Source organism: Melanostigma gelatinosum (assembly GCF_949748355.1).
Source record: "Melanostigma gelatinosum genome assembly, chromosome: 10".
In the NCBI taxonomy this organism is placed as follows: domain Eukaryota; kingdom Metazoa; phylum Chordata; class Actinopteri; order Perciformes; family Zoarcidae; genus Melanostigma; species Melanostigma gelatinosum.
The window spans coordinates 22,700,549-22,722,305 of NC_136643.1; the positions used below are offsets into that span (position 1 = coordinate 22,700,549).

Below are 21,757 nucleotides of genomic sequence, written 5' to 3' on the forward strand. Positions count from 1 at the left end.
TTATTCATTTACATTTTCCATTCTGACTACAAAGTGAAACCTTTGGGTGTTTGGGAGGATTCAACAATAATCCACTCATTTATGACACAGCGTCATTTGCAAGTAGAATGTTTAAATATTTGTTTGAAAGCTAAAGCCGTAAGCTAAATGAGCAGAGGGATAAATCCGAGGGAGTCTGACAACCCGGACATGTTGGACATGACAATGAAAAGTCAACATATTGAATGAGCCGCCCCCGAGTCCCCTCTTTGTACAGATTATCCCTGGATTTTGAAGCTGAGTAGAGAGCCGAGTGCTGTTCTGTGAGCCCCGTCACCCTGGGGGAGCTCATTACCAGCACTCCTGGCTGGGATTTGAAGCATGTCGGCCCATACTCTGCTGTATTTAATTCCACTAGCTTCTGGTTCTTTTTTTCTCCTCCATTAATCTGTATATTTAATTAAAGTCTGCTTGCTTTGACGGCACAGAGAGCGAGAGGCAAAAAAAAAGGGACAGAGAGGAATGGGAGGAGAAAATGAGCCTCAGAGTTACAGGCGGGTTTATGTAGGAATCCTTTTAATTCTCTCAGTGAAGCAGCAAGTCCTCCCCTGTCCCCTCTGACTGAGACGCTGTATCTAATGTCACAGTAGTCACATGATCGATGACCAAAATATCTTCTTCTTCATCCCGTCAAGTCACTAATAAGATGTCCAGCAATTTGATGCAACCAAAACGTCTTCAGCCAAGCTGAGGAAGATGTCGATGTGGATTTATTTGTCACTTAAAAATGCCACAATTTGCTAAAACACAATGTATAGATTGATACAGAAATACTCCCTCTCCATCATCACTTATGACCCACGAGAAGTGTGTGGCGGTGTCTGTATCTGACCTTCCTGCAGATTTGTGAGGTGTGGTTGTGTTTATATGTGCCGTGAAACAATCAGAAAATAATGTTTTCTTCTTCTGAATCACAGCTTTTCTGGAAGAAACGTACATGCATTGTTGGACATTCGTAAGGAAACGCACAAAACGGTTGAGGGTTTGTTTTTTCGGAAGGTATACGTTGGTTAGTACAGAGTGACATTTATTGAAGACCGTTGGATGGACTGCCTCGACATTCTTCCCCAGAGGATGAATTCAAATAACTCTATCTATATTGTGCCTCCAGATTCTATAAGAATATGTGTAGCCCTCTAAGAGCTGTTGCAATTGGGTTCATCCAGCGTGACGTTTCATCCAGCACCATCGAATTCCAACACTTCAGTTCACAGACTGACTGTATTCCTATATCCGCCTCAGCTGTGCTGTCAGCTTGGTGAACTAACACATGATGTTAACAGGCTAAAGTTGCTTTCATTCCATGTTGGCAGAAACACGGGGAACCTGTACTGTAGTTCCAAAGTGTTGCAGAAGTAAGAGTGCCAGTCATTCTACCCATTGACAATGTTACGTCTCTTCTGCGACTGAAACATCATCACAAAAGACGAACAAGTGTGCTGACTGGTAAAGTGCGACACCCAAAGTGCATTTAAGTGAGAGACCTCCAGTCACAGAGCTTGAAACATCTATTTCATCCTTCCAACACTTCCTGTGTGGAAGCATCACAAAGGACGCTAGCGTGCTGGTGTGCTTTTGTTTGTGATTCTTTCTACCACCAGGAGAGCTCTGCTGCTGGTTCATGCAACCGTAAGTCGAGCTTTAATTTGAAATGTTGGAAAATGTGACGCTGCAGCAGTTCTCAGATCTGTTAAACACAAGACATGAGAAATGATGAGGGCAGCAAAAAGATAAGCGGGCATGCTGCTGGAGGTCATCGAGACTTCTCTGATGCAGAATCCTCTTTTTCTATCGTCTTTCTCCTTCAGTTGCCGGCCTTGTCTTCTCTCCTGCACTGTCCCGTTTACCTTCCACTGCACAGTCTCTCAGGTGGTGGATTGTCAGCGTGTTTTCCACAAACAGAAACGCTGATACCACACAACACATGGCAGCCTGTCGCTCCTGTTTCAGATAAGGAAACCTGCTGACAGCGACGTTATGGTTGCTGTGTGTTTTTACAGGGAAACTATCACAACGGACCGCAGCCAGAAACAGGTAGGATCCAGTCTCAGAACTCATTGGTTATGGGCCTGATGGCGATTCAGCTTCTGGGGGTAACGTGCAGTATTTTGGGGGGGGGTTCCGGTGTAGCCAGCGGATATCCGGATAACAGATATCTGGGACTTCCTCATCACTGTGCCGGTCATTGTTTTCAGTTCAATTAGCAACATGAGGCCCCAGAATGGAGTTGGAGTTGAGAGACTGGGCTGCACCTGCATGCAAATGCAAATATCTGTTTAAAGAGATCAATAAATCGTCACCAGACGTTAGCCGATGGGTTCCTCCAAACCTGTACGCAACCAAAGCTCTCTCAAATGTGACATGTCAATACTAATTTCAATGCAAAATCTTGTCCCGTTGCCTAGAAATTCTGAATTATTTTGATAGAGATTCGGTACAATTGAACAAATATTGTGTCCAAATATTTACATTTTTTTATTTAGTCTTTTTCCACAAAAGTAATGCAGACACAGAAAGGTTTTCAAACTCACCACATTATACAGTCTGCAGCACTGAGACCAAACCTACCCAGAAGCATTGACAGACATCACAACAGTGGTCTGAACGTTGCACAAGGTCATCTGTGTCGAGCTCTTTGGTAACAACTACTTCCATGGGACAAAAGAGATACAGGACACAGAGACAGAGAGTTGAGCAATGAGAGGCTACAGTTTGATTGTGATACGGAAGGTAAGGCGGATATTTTTCTATCTAAAAAGAATAATCGACAGTTTATTCGTTCATCGCACAAACAACTCAACTCAGTCTACTTTCTGACTTGTTCTGGAGCTTTTAGTCTCATCGGCAGATTGAGCACGTCTCGGACTTCTCATCCACGTGGATGTAACTGAGCGTTAATGACAACTGAGCAAACTGAATCTGCTGATGAAGACCATGAGATGAGGTCAAAAGCACCAGAAGAAGTGACTAAGTTGAGTTTGTTTTGACAACAGATGTTCACAAAGTCGAGGATGAACTGTCCAGCTTGATACAATAACACTTTAGTCAGAAAACAGTTAAGAATTTTCAAATCACTTGTTTTCTACGACCAACAGTTAATTATTAAATTGACAACGAATTTCTCAAATCTGAGAATTTGGAACCAGAGAATGTTTTCAATTCTATCAAGTTAGACTGTTAAACTATTTAATTAGTTAGTTAAACTATTTAATTAGTAGTTTAATTAGTGGTTTGGCGGATTAGTGGAGAGCTTGATTCAAACTTGGTGTGCAAGATTAATAAATGATTCAGTTTTTTCGGTGCCAGGTCAAATACCGACTGACATGAGCAGGACTACGGCGAGAGAGAGACAACCTGAAGTCGAGAAGAAAAAGTGACAAAATAAATAGAACAGATTTGACACGTGACAAGGCTACGGTAACGAGGACACGATATCTAAAAGTGTCTTTTTCTTTAAAAAGTGACTTTCTTGGCGTTCAATCCACAGTTCTTAACCAAAAGGTTCATAGTGTTGCTTTAAAAAATGCTGTGCCATAATAAGAGTACAAAAATACATAACTATGCAAGACAGGAACTATTAAAAGAGTCTTTGTGAATACTGCGAGCTCCATACAGCGCTGTGTTGTTTGGCCGGCGGCAGAGACGTGGGGGGAGGGGGCTGTCTAAAGGCAGCGCCGCTGGAACAAAACAACATACGACAGCAGTAGTGGCATTCAGAGTGAGCAAGACAGCTGATATGCAACATTTCAAACTGTGTGACTTTTCGAGTGCTCCAGAAGAGCGAGGTGGGACTGTACGGGGGGGGGGGGACCGGCAGGGTTAACATCACGAGTCATGATGGGCAGAGTTCAGATGGCGTAGTCGTCCTGAGCGGCGGGGCTGAAGGCGGAGCTCCGCAGGGCGTCCAGGCAGTTGACGAGGATGAGCGTGCCGGTCAGGTGCTTCCAGCGTTTGGTGATGGGGTTCTTCATCTTGTCTAAGCCCAGGTGCAGCTCCTGGATCACGTCCCTGTAGCTGTCGCCGATCTGAGCGGCCCACGTGACCAGGAAGTCATACGCCGGCTTCCACATGGCCTGCAGACAGGAGGGAACAAAACATCCCGTGATCTGCTGATCCACCTTTACCAATACATACACATTTTAGACAAGAGAAATCCCCTGTGAGACGGACGTACCTCGCTGTCCACCACCCCGTTCTTGTCGCGATGCGGCGCCTCATAAGCGTCCATCTGCTGGCGCGAAACCTTGACGAGCCTCTCGGCGAGCTCCCTCCAGCGTCCTGCCACCTCCACGGCCGTGGTCAGGAGGACAAAGTCCATGACCAGTCTGGCCACGAGACCCTGACAGTCCATCTTCAAAAGAGCCTGCAGTGAATGGAGGTAAGAGGACTCTGTGAGTGAATAAATAACAGAGAAAAGTACAGCCTGAAATGCTGGAAGTGGAATCTGGAGGAATGTGGGGACTGAATTGTTAAGAAAAATCAGATATGAGCTCCGACTGGGAATCAGTCGACGGCGGGGTAAGAGAGAGGACAGCATTGAATTGTTCACAAGGAATCTAGTGAAGATGGGAACTGAGCAGAAGTGAGTGAAGTTTTACTAAGACCGACCTCTACATAGAGACTAACAAATGAACATCTACAGGTTTCATTTCACTGACTTGATCCTCTGTTATTTTCCACAGCCTGCCTCTCCAATCCCCCTGCAAATCTCAGCTTTGTGCATTTTTCAAATGCTTTCTGGTGGAAATAGAAATAAGAACCTCATGTTGCTTCCACAACAACACTCAGGATTTATGTCACATCTGAACCAGGGGGAGGAAAAAACTGCCTGGTGACCAATGCTGATACAAGATTTACGCCTAAAGCCCTTTCCAGCATCTCCTAAAGGCAACATACTGATGATTTAGCTGTGGTTTGTCCTGAGGGTGGCGTTCAAGAAGCACCGGGGCCGGTAACGAACACTAATCGTCTAGCTTTCTTGCTCTGCACCAAAGTTTAGGCAGCTCAGCAACATCTCCATCTTCAGGTCCCGCAGACACACACAGTTGAATGTCCATGCAAATATAATGCATCCGCTAGGCCTTAAAAGTAATAATTTTAAGTCATAATCATGATTATGATTCCAAGAAGATGACGATATCAGCGCCAAGAAACACGCAGATTCAATATATTTAACCTGACCAGGACCACTTTCTAAAAATGGTCTCACTTTCCGAAAAAATCCAAACTTTTGTGACACACACACACACACACACACACACACACACACCCAGCTGGCCTGGCACACACAAGCCTTTGAATTACAGACTCAACAGAGCGAAGGTGAATTTAAAGCTCCAGTTTGGGCTTCAGCTCCATGTGCAGGAATGTGTGGAATGGCAGGATATGAGGGGGAGGAGGGGGGGGGGGGCGATGGAGGGGGGGAGAGATGGAGGGAGGGGGTAAGGAATGCAGATGCCATGCTCCAGCAGCCTCTCTCAGTCTGAGAGGACACCAGAGGAGAGGAGGTCTGTTCTTCCAGATCACTTCAGTTCAGGGACACGTTTGTTGTCACTTTAACTCGTAGCGACCGACTGCGCTGGAATCACACAACACTTGTTTGTTTCTGGGTCTTTGTGGAAGTTGAGGGGAAGAGGCTGTCGGGGAGATAACACCTTTGACGAGCACCTGTTTCCTCGCTGGATAACAACGACAGGAAATCCCTGCCAAAATAAAAGGGGATCACTTCCTGTCTTACGACAGGTTTAAGTCTGTCACTGCACAGGAGTGCATTGGTAGCTGCTCGGTAACAATAGTCTGCTTTGTTTATTTCGTACAAGTCAAGCAAACATTTTGACAAAGCATAAGATTGTGTCTGTAGTCGTCCATAGTTTTTACAAATCACAACCTCTTACATCGGCTTAGCTTTAGTGGGGGGGAACAATTGACGTGAGAAGATCGATTTCAATCTCATGTGCGGTAAATATGGAACTGGAGTCAGGAGACTGTTAGCTTAGCATAGCATAAGGCAGTTCATTAATCACAAAACTCAAAGATTCTCAAAAATTAAGAGTTCATGGCGATTACTTTAACTTAGTGAAGGCATTTAAGTGTCAGACCTCTCCATTATAAGAAGACCTGCTGTGAATTAAAGAGAGACTTGATCAATAACTCCTCCCACATCACTCCCTGGTGCCTTTCTTTTAGGGGTCTTAGCAGCCTATTAATTCCCTACAGATCCAATTTAATTGCTGGTGTATAGGAAACCTGATCCCTACCCTTCACAGAAATGCTCCTACGTGTAGTCCACCCCTCACTGACTGACTCACATTACACTTGTTTGGAAGTGTTTCACTGTTTGTGTTGAGAAAGTGAATGAAACAAAAATGTGTGACTGTCAAAATAGTTGCTGATTCATTTTCTGGAGGTGATTAATCAACGAATTGTTTCAGCTCTAAACTGAGCAAAACCCCTCAAGGTGCCAAAAGGGTTAAAACCCAAGAAACTCAGCTGCTGTACTTGACCACTGACTGGGTTTTTGCAGAGCTCTCAAGTGCATCTCATGGTCTTCATTCGCAGAGGGAGTTTGTCTCTGGATCTTGAGATTATTATGCTGTTACACTAATATTCCCAAGTTCGAGAATGAACGATCACACTCGGGGCAATAGCTCGTTTATTAACACTCCGCCTTATGAAAGCAGTGTGTTGAATTCTTTACATGTAATGGAGTCCAGTTCAGAGCATAAAGAAGAAGTTTTGTGAAGCTGCACTTTGGTGTCGCTGGTGAGAAACATTCTGGCTGCTGTAAATCTTTGATGGCGTGTTGTTAAGTATTTATCACTGAGCGTCGTGCCCTGCGAGTCTCCAGCCAAATTTGAAACGAATAATTGCACTGCAGTAGACGGAGCCGGGTGCACCGCCGTTCCAGCAATTCAAACAGCCTCTTTGCACCGCAACAATACGCCGAGACAGCGGAGAATTAAAAGCTGTGCTGGCTTTCATTTCAAATGTCAGCTGGTCTATGTGGACAAGTTATGGGACTCTGAGCGTGCGTGTGTGTGTGTGTGTGTGTGTGTGTGTGTGCGTGTGTGTGCTTTAGTTAAATGCCACAGAGTTTGTTTCACATGTTAACCAATCAGCTCTCTGAAGCCCTGCAGCCCCCCCCCCCCCCCCCCCCGCTGCATAAATCATCTGCTTGTCAAAATGAGAAGAAAATTCCTGCACATATTTTCAGAGATAACGTTGACGGTGGAAACCAAGCGGGCGCTTCAATCATGTCTGTTGCTGCACACCAAAACACACACGCACACACACACACGCACCAAAACACACACACACACACACAGTCCCTCCCTGCTTTCACCGCCAAAGAAAACAGCAAAACTAAACCCTTGGTACACGCAACAGTGAGCGTTTTGATAAATGATTTGTTTCTTCCGTCATCTTGTTTCAGGTTTTCCTCTCAGCTACAACACTGACACTCAATCTCTCCACTTCAATCTCTTCTTTATTATTTTTCTATCCCATCTTCATTTTCCATCTGACTTCCTCCACGTTTCCCATTTGCAGCCTCTACACTCCATCTTAGCCGCGCTGTGGCTTTGCAATTTCATTCCTTTTGCAATTTCAAACCTGCGTTCTCGTCTCTTTACCTTTTTTTTTTTTGCAAACAAACCTCAACCTCCGAACCAAAACCTGGGGATGAGGGGAGAGATTAAAGACTGTGGGTGCTGGTTTTGGGCATTTTACCCACGACGAGTGAACTCCCTTTATTCTTCATCAACTGGCTCCGAAGTACAAACAAGGCCTTAATCTCCAGACAGCGAGTGATCTGTTGTTCGGTTAATTACTCCAAAAGCAGCAGCTTGCCACGCCCAGTCAATGAAGGAGAGGAACAGAGGAAGGAGGCTGGAGATGGTGTAAAAACTCAAATCTAGATTTGTGTACGAGAATGGCGAGGCAGAGGGCCAATCGCACACAGCGGGTCTGGTTGCTGCTCCAGTTTCCAGAGTCCTCCAGGAATAGGATGTTATTATTATTCCCAGGCTCTAACCTACCACACTGATCTCACCGCAAATAATTCAGGCGGGTCGAACGCTCGACTGCAGAGCCGAGCGAGAGCTTTGAAATGAAAATCCTCCTTTTAGCACCAAGACCAAAAGAAAATACACAATAAAGAAAAAGAGATATGTGTTATATTACTGTCTCGGTCAGTTGGCCCATCTCTCGGATGGATTACTATGAAATAAGATTCAGACGTTCGTGTTCTCTCATCAAATAGCCACGGTGGCACTGGAGGAAACGTCTTTCTGAGCCGATAGTCGGTCGGTTACAGCAGGACAGGAGCAGCCAGAGACAGAGAGAGAGATATATTGGGCGGATTGCTTTTTGTTCTGCACGTAAAGTTCCTGTGTAAATCCCAAAAGATATCTGCTGCAGCTTAAGACAGAGAGGGAGAGTGAGGACCTGTGCAGGCCGGCCCAGTGACGCTCATCTCACAAGGCTTTGTAGACATCTGTTCATTTCATCGCAGTATTTTTATGTATTTTTTTACACGGGCAAAATAATACAGACAACATAAACACGACGATACGGCGACGTCACAACACAACGCCACGAAAAGAGAATAAAATAAAGATAACACTTGGACAAAAGAAAATGAATAGAATCCCTTCAGTCAAGAAATGAGGAAGCACTGAGGAGAACCAGCGCCATGTGTCAACTGCCCTGAAATCACATCTCTGATCTCCCAAAGTCTGGACACACCTTGTTTTCTCAGAAATATTTAACCGTTGATTATGTCTTTTTTTTTAATGTCGCAGCTATCTCGTGTCTTATTTTAAATTGTTTAATCTTTATTCAAACCAGCAATGACCACTTGTTTTCAGCAGGCTGTGAACACAACACTGACATATCATCAGCTCTGTAGCCGAATGTTGAATTTGTGAGCAAGCAGTTGCTTAATTCCACATCCAGCTGCTACAGAGCAGCATGAATCAGAAGGATAGTGTTTGTGTCCAATATTCACCCTCTTCTAGCTCTGTTTTGTTTCTACCAGCTCCTGAGGGAAATATCTGTCTCCTCAGCTGCTAAATGCTCCACTTTGTTCACCAGAAAGTCTTAAACTGTGTCTGTGTGCTGTTCACTGCTGGTCTTGTACGGTGGGTTTTTACATAAAACAACTTATGCTGAAAGAAACTATTGCCAGAGTGAAACTATGGATTGGATTTCTAATACAATCATGTTGAGGATTCCATCCAGAAACAACATAAGCTTTCGAAATCCATAAAAATACCTCAAACCAATCGCAATCAATAACTTAATGAGACTGAAGCTGCAATTATGCTTCTGCTGAGATACAAGTTAACGTCTTTGTGAGCAGGAGAACGGTGGTAAGGGTAACTATAGGTCACTGAAGCTCACAGTGAACACCGATCTACGGACGTGTGCATTGCGGAATTTTGTACAATTTTGACATGTTCAATATAAATAACCTTTGAACAAACAAAAAAAAAGCAGCCCTCTGTACGGCAGTGGGAGCGAGGCTTCAGGGCTCTGACTAGTCTAAACAAGGTTTAGTGCGGATTTGCATGTCGAGCGAGCTGATTGGTTGATCCACCATCAAACAGTAAGTGATCTTCTAACAGAGCATGAGAAACCAAACCCCTCTTTAAAGTTACGACAAGGAACTTTTAACTGGTTATGAAACAGTCAAAATATCACTGATGCCTCTTTATGACCCTCATAACGAAACGAAACCATCAGTGAGAATATTTGGTTATTTCTGTGTAGCTGTTCCTCACGCTGGTTGTGGTCCGGAGGATCTTCCACGTGGTCCAGGACTACGTGTACACCGACTTCAGTGGGACCTGAGGTCTGAGGGTGTGGGTGGGAGAGAGATGTCTGTATCTGTGTGTGTAGTGTGAGTTATGTCATGTAAGGCTGTTTTTGGTCGTTTGCTAAACACGACACTTCTTCCAAGTGGACAATTCCAATCCGTACGAATACATTAAAGAAAGACTGTCCAGCATCACCCATATACACTCACCTCAGTGCAGCCTGGAGAAGCAGAGCAGCAGTTTCTGCAGCAGTGATTTGAATTCACAAAGAGGCCAAATGTAGCATCTTTAGATCGAACTGCAGACGCGTTCATGCAGGAGTATCTGAACAAACAGTTCTGTGTTCAGCCACATGACAAAACTACTGCTTCAGTGAAATGCACCTGAATTATTCATCACCTATTAGTTGTGATGGGTATTAATCAATCAAATGAATTGTGTAAAATGTCCACGTGTAGTGCAGCCGTACGCTGACATTTAACAGAAATGATTTTCGTTATCCGACACAGAACTGTCAGTGTGACAGTGAACTGTGAATGGTCATCTGTGCAGAGGGGGTCTGGATCAAGGAGGATTATGGGAAGTCGTACCGACTGCAGGCGCCTGCCGGTCCACAACTGGAGCTTCTGTTTAGTTTCTGAACAATGAGGCAGGAAACATCTGCAGGCCTGAGATCCAATAGACACAACCTGGATCCTTTCCATCACCCGCTGACAACAACAACACAACGAGGCTGATTCATATCTGATGGTGGCTTCATTCACATCGATGTTATAAACTGTGAACATCCAGAAACGAAGAAAGAAATGCTGCACTGGTTTGAATTCTTCTGTACACACGCTAGCCTCATACTACTAGACTAGAAAACACAAATATCTAAATTCTCCTATCCACATCTGTGGGACCATCAGAGCAGCATCTTGATGATGGCCTCAGAAAAGCCAAATACATTAGTCCAACCTTCCAAAATCCTACAAATGTGTGAATTTAAATGACATCAATAGATGTAAATGTTGTTGATGTGCTGTGGTACTGTACTTTAAAAATCTAAAATAAGAATAATTCTAAAAGCACAACCATGCAGTGTTATAAAATCATTTGTCTTCTGTTTGAAATAATAACTGTGAAAGGCACCGAGCCATCAGGCAGCCAGCCCAGAGACACGACGGTACATCTCAAGCTGTGCTGCTGAGATCCCCGCTGAGGCCTCGGGCTTGTCACTGCTTGCTGCTAGTAACCTGTTGTAATCTGTTGGTGTATGTTATTCCTCTGAACGAGTAATTATCATTTGCAAACATAATTAATAACTCTGGGTTCCATCAAAATGTAACATCCAAAGCTGTCAAAACCCCCACAGTTCACCTCACATCTCTGTCTCTCCGGCTTATCGGACACATCTTTTAATATATTCAACAAGCGAATATCTATCGCTCCACACAAATGTCCAGGCGACACCGACCAGCCTGAGAAGCAGAATACAGAACCGATGGATGTGAAAAATCTATATTTGTAACAAATACACTGTATGTGAGTACATGCTCAACGATCAAAGCAGACCACAATGGATTCAGACATTCGAGCACAAAGAAAGTGACCACATTGCTTTTGATTTGGCTTTCTTTCTTCTAAAAAATAGACTTCTGTCCATGTCAAATGACACACAGGACATTTTATTCTGTGACATAGAAAATTGGCAAGAGGAGAGGAGGATGAGGATTTCATCTGGCAGTCTTTAGACTCGCTGTACTCGGAGGCCCACACACGCAACAAAATCCACAAAAAACAAACATCAGATGTTTGCACATGTAACAAACAGCACATTTGTGTCGGTTAAACAAAGAGTCCTCGCAATCTCCAATTTGCTGGATTGCTGCGTGCCTTGTCCCCACAGTAACTAGTAGTTTAGGTGTAATCCTGACAGAAGAAAACCAAAAAACAGACCTATATTCAGCAACGAATTGTACAGAACTCCCTCAAAGGCCATATTTTCAGCCACCACCTTTTATTATGTTATTTTCCATACTGCAGTTTCTCTGTCTATAAATGGTTCTAACTAGTGTTTACAACCTCGCGTAAATTACAGTGTATCTGCTCTGTGTTACTTCAGCTGCAGTACATCCATGACCTCTCACAGTGACTCTCAGTAGGATTATATACTGATGGAGAAACTACGTCCAGTGATATGAAGGCAACGGGGAAGCTGGATTCCACTCAACCAAAGTGTTGTCGTATTTCAACCAAGCAGACACATAAAATGAAAATGATAAGGTTTATGTAGCATTAAGCCATAGGCATAAATCAGACAAGATATGATGAGGGAGTTCAGTGCGTATAGACATCTCAGGATGAAAATTGCTACCCGTACTGCCTGAAGCGACAGTGAAAATCCACATTTCCACGACAGAAGATGCACAACAAAGTGACTGAGAGAGTTGGTTGTTGTACACTTGCAGCTAACGAAAAGCTGAATATACTCTTAAAAAAAAAGCATGAGGCATGAACAGGCCTCTTCATCTGCTGCAGACACATCTGTTCTTTTATTAGAAAGCAAAAGCCCAACGAATGTCAGAGTTGGCTGAAAAATAACTGATATTTGAAGAGTTGTTACCAAGTTGCTGGTGTAGGGTTTAATATTTAATTTAATAAAGGTATAGCTATGTCTTCATTTGTTACATTTTGTTTAACAAAATTAGAAAGACAATGTTTAAGTCGAGCTTGATGTTGCTTTACACACCAAAGAATGCTCCCAGTCACTTCCCCGCAGTGAGGCAAACACCATATTCATTGAACACCAGTGGTCCGTATCGACCAATACCGGTACCGGGACTGAAGAAGTTTGATCAGTGAATCCCGAGTTAAAGCAGAACACTTTGTGGAAAAACCAATACTCTACCATTGCTGTACAAGACACAGTTATGTGAATTTACTGTCAATCTATACATGAAGGCTGGTTGTTTTAAAGATATTCTGTAACAGAGCATAGTATTTTGTACTTTAAACACAAGAGTATGGGTCTGTTTCTTTAAGTTGTTTCATTCGTCCCCGACCCGGCCCCGAGGGCTTTGATTCATATGCACATAAAGATAGAAAATTAAAGTAGCCTGAGTGATCAATTAGATCAGCACACTATACACACACAGTTGCAAAGTTGAGTTTCAAAGTATTCTGTTGCACGCCACAGCTCCTCAGGTCCAGATTAGACGTCGATGCCTACACAGCAGTTATCGACTGCACACTCCCAGCAGAATTAACAGACTGGACCACAGCCTAAAGCCAAAAGCCTCAAGCAGCTGTGGGTAGATAACAAGAGAAAGGAAGAATTGTTCTCTGAGAGAGAAATCCCCAACCAGGAGGATACAGACAGAAACACATTTAATTTGACGAATGAGAAACAAAAGACTTAACTGAGACTCAAGGAACAACAGGAAAGGAGAATTAGCATTTTCTTAAATCAATGACTCGGAGAAAATGCTTAGTCACTGCAACAGAGGAAGATGCCAAGGTTGTAACTTACCGTCAGGAGTTCTTTCTGGAAGGACTTTCGCTCTTTGCTCTCTGCATTGTTGCAGTCCTCCTTCAGCCTCTCCAGCACCGATGCGACCCTCTCCGGTTCGCTGTCCAGCTCTGCGCGGCAGAAATGGGTCAAGGGCAGGTTGACGTATCCGAGGGCGTCCGCGAACGCTCGCCAGCTGCCGATGTTCTCCATCAGTATAGTTCTTACGGAGGCGTAGATGTACGTGAGGAATTTGCAGGGCTTCAGTATCTGCTCCAGTAACAATGAAGTCGTAAGGTCGGGCCCGCTGAAGTAAATGGGCTTAACCTTGCCAACCACCAGCACATTCTTTGCATGAACAAATCCCATTTTGCCCTGATAATATCCAATGTACCACTCTTTTGTCCACAGCTGACCCTTCAGCCTGATCCTCTCCTCACTCAACAGAGCTACAAAGTCTCCTTTTTTGTACTCGAGCAAGTACAGATTTTTCGTCTGTCGAATGACAGTTTTGATTAATTTTCCGAACTTCAGGTTATTTATTCTCCGGTCCTGAAAAACAGGGTACTTGGTGGCGATGGCGAGAGGAGACAAGACTATCTTGCCCACTTCCTTCTTCTTCAGGAAGCGCCTTTGCACCGATGTCTTTGGGCCTGCTTTGGGTGGCGGTGTTGGTGTCTGGACACAAAACTGAGCCAGTATACAATCTTGGTCGTCTTTGACCTGGATCCTTATGGTGAAATCAGAAACATCATCCGTGTTGCGCGATGCAATGATGTAGACAATCCTGCTGACCTTGCCTAGTTTAACCTGGAAGCCACGGACCACTTTGGCCTGGTCACTGACCTTCACCTCATAGTTGGCCATGTTGGAGTAAACTCCAACGCGGAGGTCCTGGGGTTTGGACAGGACAAACTGGTGTTTACCCCAGAGCTGCAGCACTACTGATGGAGCAGACTGTGCCTGTTTGCCTACCTCACTCACCAATAATGTCTTTGGGGCACAGTCGTGGCCAAACATAGCCACGACTGTCTTGAAGGACGGGTGAATATGTTTAGGACCATATACTCCTAAGGTGATCTTTTTAACCACATGCTCCCAAACTGTGGAGTCTGGAGATAGGGACTGGGACTGAGCCACAACACACACGTACATGCATGGTTCCAGGTTATCCAGACACACCTGGACTGTGTCCCCATACATGTACGCCTGAGGAATGGGGGTGTAAGGTCCCTCTTTACAATCACTCCTGACACACAAGACTTCTGTCATCTCCCTGCTCTCCATTTTCACCACGACAGACACTTTCATGTCCAGGGTTATGAAGCTTTTGGTCTCCATGTTGCTGAGTTTGATCTCCACCACAGGGCTGACGGTGGTGCAGCGGTCGTTGTTCAGCTCTAGCGGGGGGTCGAGCAGAGCTTTGATCGAGATCTGCTGGGTGTCCCCCGGGGCCACGTGGCCTTCGGGTATGTGGATACTGATGTTGGTGTCCGGAAGCTGGATGGCCCCCCCTGAGCTGTCCAGCCGACAGACAATGTTGGTCTCCACCGGCTGCGTCTGACCCCACCCTGGGTTCTGACCCAGCGAGTCCAAGTCATGGCAGGACCTGGCAAGCTTGCGGTGGCTGAGCCACGCTGTTCGGAAGTCCTCCCTGCTCTGGAACTGCTCTGGCGCCGGTGCTTTCAGGCCCCCGAAGAAACTAGAGGAGGCCTGAGGGGCGTCAGACTGAGCCTGCAGAATAGACAGCTCAGACAGACTGTAGGACCGTTTGCTTCGAAAAAACGGGTTGTCCCTGCGCAACGTTTGCCCCACCCCAACAGTGGGACTAAGAGGGTTAAAAACACCAATGCCAAAACCATTGACGGCAGTGCTGCTGGTAGAGTTGGGCACTGATGTAGTGAGCGTATCAAACAGAAGGAGATCAACTGATTTCTCATTACTGTTCTGATCAAGTGAGCTCGGAGGACCCCTGTTTAGGAAAGGGTTTGTAGAGGTAGGGGTTGTTGCAAAAGGATTTCCGTTTTGGAGGAGGGTTGGTTTCAGAATGACCCCTGCCCACTCTCCTAGAAGGTCCATTTCTTTGGCTGCCTCTTCGTTACCGTCTCCCACAGTGTCAATCATCCCGCTGTCGCTGAAGGACGAGTCTCTGAAGTTGATGGGCTCCACATAAGCTGCAGGGATGTAACCCATCTCCGTGTTGTTGTGGGCGTACCACCACTCTCCTCCTGACGAGTCCAGAACGTAGAGGCGGTCCCCTTTGGAGAACTTCAGGGTGGTGAAGCTGGATGGGCAATAGTCCTTAATGGCAACGACTTCCCTGGCAGAACCAAAGGAGGCAGTAGCATCCAGTCGTAAGACACTGGGAGAAGGCACTGAAAAAAAAACAACAACAGTCAAGTGGTCACAAGGCCTTGAGTTTAATATGAGTAGCAATGTGTGGGTTGTGGGTGTGGTTGCATTTAGTTGGTTCATTTTACTGTCCCTGGATCTGATCCATGAGGTGAGGGGGCGTAACGGCATACACTGCTGTCTACCGCAGTGTCTTTTTTAACTTTTCAAATCCTAGACATGGGGGTTTAACAGATATTTATTCCCTGTACAAATATTAAAAGGACAAAAACATGGCCGGAACAAATATTTTTAAGGCCTACATGTGCAAAACAGGTATAATAAGAACAGCAAAAGAACTGCACTGCTTGCAAGGATGTCAACTTTATGCATCTTTTTAAAAAACACAGGTCATCCCATGCAGCGATGGACTGTCACTACCAGATGCTTCAACGAAGTAGAGCACAGACATGCGCTTAGTCTGTTTCAGCTCAGTCGGGGGGGAAACTGAAAGTCTGCTCACTAATTCTTCTGCTCCTGCTGTTTGTGTTTCTTGAAGGGACAGATAGAACAAAGTACAATCTACTTACTGTTCACCTCTCTAATCAGACACGGCTCAATGGCTCTTCAACAAACACAAACAAAGGCGGCAGTCTTTTCTCAGTTTGTCCCTGCCAGCCATCTACAGATTTAACAGTCAATGTCACTATTTTGACTGACATTTCATGAACATTGTAGTGAATAGATTCCTGTGCTTTGGACATGTTCCACATCATACAACAACTCTATTTCAATCAATGTAACACCCAGTTCGAATGCCATCACTCTACTCCTCTTCCTGTTAATTGCACAGCTGACCTTTGACATCATTGAGACTGGCTTCTGACACTTCACTGAGATCGATGAGCGTCCCCTCGGACTTGCAGCGTGGGAGAGAGGTGATGTTGGTGGTGGTGGCTCTGATTCGATGGGCGGCCATGTTCGGAGCTGTCACTGTGCCGCAACCGGTGTGTTCAGGCAACTCTAAAGTATTAATACATTTGATGCTGGCCACGTTGGATGTCAACAGCCTCCCATGATCTCTGAAAGACACAGAAAATATCGGATTATGTGACATAAAAAAAAGAAAATCTTTATTCAGTTTTCCGTGTGAAACATCCAGACTCTCCGTCCTCTCGTCTTCTGAAATGTGTCTTGTTGATGGTGATCATGCTCATCACGCTCTCTTTTAATTCAGAATATCTTTTTCAGTTTTTGGCTCATGAGCTTTCAGTACGCTAGAAATCAACACGAACTAAGCAGTAAACGCCAGTGCAAAGTGGATGTGCATAAATATGTGTGTGATTGAAGTCTTCCAAATAACTTTGATCCTCCAGCCTCCTCTCAGAAGTTTGGATCTCCGTGTACAGAAACAGACCAACAGGAGAGTTAGAAAACCAATAGAAATAGAATTACAAATTGCAGACGTCTGATAAATGTTCATAAATCAGATTATCTATTTATAGCGATTAAGCTCTTACTGATACTTGATTTCTATGATCATTAGCACACTGATAATGAGTGAAAATGTATATTTCAAAGTCTTCAATTAATTCCAATATTCAATCAGTTTTCATACTCAATAGGAAAAACTGTCTGCCAGATATGATAACAACATTAAATTTCTTAATGTCTTAAATTGCGGTTCTAGAGGCCAGGGGACCGTCAGACTACGCCATGGGAAAGCTGGTGAACTACTGTGGCTGGCAGAATAACTGCTTACACTTATCAGTAAAAATGAGTTGTTGAAGAAGGAAAAACAAGTTCACACGGTTTATTTAAAGGACATATTTGCACCAGTGACTCCCCTCTCCTAACTGTCTGCGAAGCATTCCTCTTTTGTGCAGCGGTTCATACTCGGACAGAGGAGACTAAATGAAAGTTAATGCTGCTCCTCAATGGCACAAGTTCACGAGACAAACGTTGAACTTGATGCAGAAAGTACGCCCAGGTTTGCTGCATTACATAGTGTTGTGATCATGTTTAGCTGCTCTAGATGTCCCACGGTAAGCCTGCTCTGTTCTGTGCGATTCCAGTCATCCTCCATAGAGACATCAGAATCATTTTGTTTTTCAGTTAGCACACACAGATATGTAGCACATTTCTCGAGATTGCAGAGGGAGAAATTAAACCCTGAAGAGGATTGAAGAGAAAGAAGTGAACCACACTTCAAACCTTCATGCCTGTGGTTTTGTGTCATCCTAACATTGTGTCTGCTCTTCCAGTCTCAGTCAACACGATAAATGAAATAAAAAATAAAGGGCTGCAAACAGCAGATGTGGGTCAGTGGAACACGGTGGTTTGAGAGGCATCAGGCTTTTTACTTCAAGCCATAATTCATAACAGTGTCAGCTCGGGGACGAGAGAGGACGATGCTGATGATACCAGCACGAGACCATAAACTGGAACAGTTCTGCCAAACTGTGTCAACAAGGGCCACCACTGCTCCAATCAATTAACATTATTTTATGGTTTTATATTGCACAATATCGATATAATATAAGATATTGTTAATATCTTGGTCAGTCTGTAAAAACCTGCGATGAAATCTGCGTCACCAACATTACATCTACAATCATCTTTCATTGGACACATACAGGAAACGCTGGAGGGGTAATCCACTGTTGTTGGATTTGTTTTGCCAGTTCATAAATGCACTAATGTCATTTATTTTGCTCATTTTGACTCGTCATATTAGGAGAAGCACAGGTGTTACAGTGCTAATCGCATTAACAGTGGCTCCGTTGTATTTTAATGAGTGAGGTGACAGTGAGTCAGCGTGAACAACACCAGGACCTTAAAACTGAGGCAGATAATTAGAATTCAATCATCATTCATTCTTGTATTTACACCTGTTGTAGTGGCCATTTGTCGGCTAAATCAAACTTAAACAAATAATAATCAAACGCCACTGATGCACCGTGGTCGGTATCCTTACGCAGCCAGAAGAGAGTAAAATGTCCAAGCATGATTCCATTTTGGTGTATTTATTAAATAAAGCAAATAAAACAAGCAAACAAACGAATTAACAAAACTCCTGTCGTGATGTCTCTCCTGTCCTGTGTAGCTGGTAAAAACTATACGCCCACCCCGGTGCATGCTGGTCCTACCTTTCTACTCGTTTAAATAGCAACAGGTGCCCACAGTAATTACCCAAAAAATAATAGAACTAAACAAATTACTATTAAAGAGAAAAATAATCTTAACATATGAAACATCTAAAATAATTAAACAATACTACTTATAAATGAAATAACAAAATACAATATCAAATAAATAGCTCCAACACCTGTGTTATGTCAAACATGTCTGGTGAAAGAGTGATTTTGTCTTGTGATATGATCTTATCATGTTATCTTTTCACAAAGTTCTATTGTTCAGATCCGGTAGTCGAATCTGGTGGTAAAAAAACGTCTTTCCAGGGACGGTGATGTTGGTCTGCACATGTGAAGAGAACACAGTTACAGAATGCTGCAGCTCGTGTACTAACAAGAACTAAGAGGAGAGATCATATTATTGTATTAGCTTCTCTGCACTGGCTCCCTGTAAAATCTAGAACAGAATTTAAAATCCTTTTACTTACCTACAAAGCCCGAATTGGTCAGGCTCCATCATATCTTAAAGAGCTTATAGTACCATACTGCCCTACTAGAGCGCTGCGATCCAGTGATTCAGGGTTACTTGTGGTTCCTAGAGTCTTAAAAAGTAGGACGGGAGCCAGAGCCTTCAGTTATCAAGCTCCTCTTCTGTGGAACCAGCTTCCCGTTTCAGTCCGGGGGGCAGACACACTCACCACATTTAAGAGTAGGCTTAAGACTTTCCTCTTTGATAGTGCTTATAGTTAGGGCTGGCTCTGGCTTGGTTTTTTGGGGAGTTTTTCCTGTTCTGATGTGAGGGTCCCGGGACAAGAGGATGTCAAATGTGTACATATTGTAAAGCCCTCTGAGGCAAATTTGTAATTTGTGATTTTGGGCTGTACAAAAATACATTGAATTGAATTGAATTGAATTGAGATTCAGAGTCACCAGTTCAGGCTGAATATTCCTTCTTTACAGTTAAGTTTTGTGGTGATGTGATCCTGAGGAAGGCTTTTAAAAGATGATACCCGGCCATGCTGTTCTCTTCTTATCCGTGTCCAATGACACAGCCTAAGAGTCAATGATTCAACTGACTCGGGGGTTTCCCGAACGTCGATGATGCTTAAACCTCAGTTATACTCCCAAACGGATCCGTAAGCGGAAAGCTGCAGACATCACGGAAGCGTGGGAGTTCTGTTTATTGACACAAATGAACAGAAGATCGCCAGCGGCCATTCTGGAGAAGTCGGCACAACAAGTGAAATGTCAAATAAATGACATTCATGTTCACGCTCACTGAACCAGTTTGTTCCAACATCTCAAAGACAACTTTCCTGTTGCAGTCACACCACAGTTCGCTAGGACTGGTGTTTCTGCTGCTACATATGAAACATTCAGAGGCTGGCTGAGATACAAACAAGCCATCAAGCTGCTGCTGTGCTCTGTGTTCTGCTTTAAGAGTTTGTGTTCAGCAGCAAAACAAGAAGTCGCCGTGTAACAACTTCCCACTGACGTTTAGGTCTTCAGAGGAAGTATTCTGCTGGGCTTTAAAAACCGTTCGTGGCACATTCACTGATGCTGAATTATTATTTTGATGCATAAAGCCTGCAGGGTCAGCGACTTTGCAGTTTGTGACGCTGCATAAGCCTTACAGCTGCATCACAGCCAGCTGCATCACAGCCAGCTGCATCACAGCCAGCTGCATCACAGCCAGCTGCATCACAGCCAGCTGCATCACAGCCAGCTGCATCACAGCCCGCTGCATCACAGCCAGCTGCATCACAGCCAGCTGCATCACAGCCTGCTGCATCACAGCCAGCTGCATCACAGCCTGCTGCATCACAGCCTGCTGCATCACAGCCAGCTGCATCACAGCCAGCTGCATCACAGCCAGCTGCATCACAGCCAGCTGCATCACAGCCAGCTGCATCACAGCCAGCTGCATCACAGCCTGCTGCATCACAGCCTGCTGCATCAGCCATCAATGGACCTCATGCAACAACCTTTTCGTATTCTTATCTTAACTTTCTTTTACTTTCCTGAACGGTGGGCTCACAAGAGTGTGAAACATTCAGATAACAGTGACAATGACCGGTGTAAACATGATGGATGCCACCTGAACATATGTTTGACGATGTTTGGGTGGAACCTATATCTCTTATATTGAAGTCAAACAGGATAATGTCAACATCATTCACAGTGTAAGTGTAATTTAAATCGGGTTTTCAAACTCTATTTGGTGTTTTTGCTTAATAAATTCCTTAAACGATGAATTCCACCAATTATTTCAACACAAGTAAACCACCACTCGCATTTTGAATGCTGGAAAGTGACTGTGTTAAAAGTGCAATAATTCACTCTGACACATGCCATAATGAAGAATAACACACTCCATGGAGGCAGGTTATTTCTCAATAACCGCACAGCTTGATGTGCATTAAATATTACACTATAGATTTGCAGTCTTTTGAACTGGTTGCCTGTCAGTATTTTGTATCCAAGTAACAAGGCAGGCCTCTCCGTCCTCTGCATGAGCCCTTTATCTGTTCCAAAGTAGAGAACACCAAAACATCTGGTGCTACAGATTTGAGCTTTGGCTCTTTGCCGTTGGAACGACTCAGTGTTGACAGCTTTATACATCAATGTAAAACCGACCATTTAGCCTGGTTTTTGCTTTGAACGTTTTATGGCTCTTATTTGATTTTTGTGTTTTATTCTTGGCTTTTATCTTCTGAAGAGTTTTTTTTATTGTTATATTTAGACTGTCATTTATATTTCAACTGTCCTGAAAGTTTTTCAGTCACCCGCAAAAACTTTCAACTTTCAACTGCACTTGCCCCCATAAAAGGTACTGATAGTTGGATCCAGCAGTGTGATCTGATACCTGCGGCTTTGATCCAAATATATCAACGTTACGTTCATCAATCCACGTTGGTCAGATCCTTCAGTCACTCTGTTAA

At 44.1% G+C, this 21,757-nt stretch overlaps 1 protein-coding gene across 1 annotated transcript in view; it reads right to left on the reverse strand.

The window, feature by feature from the left end:
• Positions 1–2,548: 2,548 nt before the first annotated feature.
• Positions 2,549–21,757, reverse strand: part of LOC306783268 (SH3 domain-binding protein 4) — a 28,039-nt gene continuing 8,830 nt past the window's right edge. The window contains exons 2-5 of the mRNA XM_079276849.1: positions 16,540–16,763; positions 13,372–15,725; positions 4,214–4,402; positions 2,549–4,112 (exon numbers count right to left, since the gene is read on the reverse strand). Of these exons, the coding sequence (XP_079132975.1) occupies positions 3,888–4,112; positions 4,214–4,402; positions 13,372–15,725; positions 16,540–16,660 (2,889 nt within the window). The 5' untranslated portion in view covers positions 16,661–16,763 and the 3' untranslated portion in view covers positions 2,549–3,887. The remainder of the gene's footprint in view (positions 4,113–4,213; positions 4,403–13,371; positions 15,726–16,539; positions 16,764–21,757) is intronic.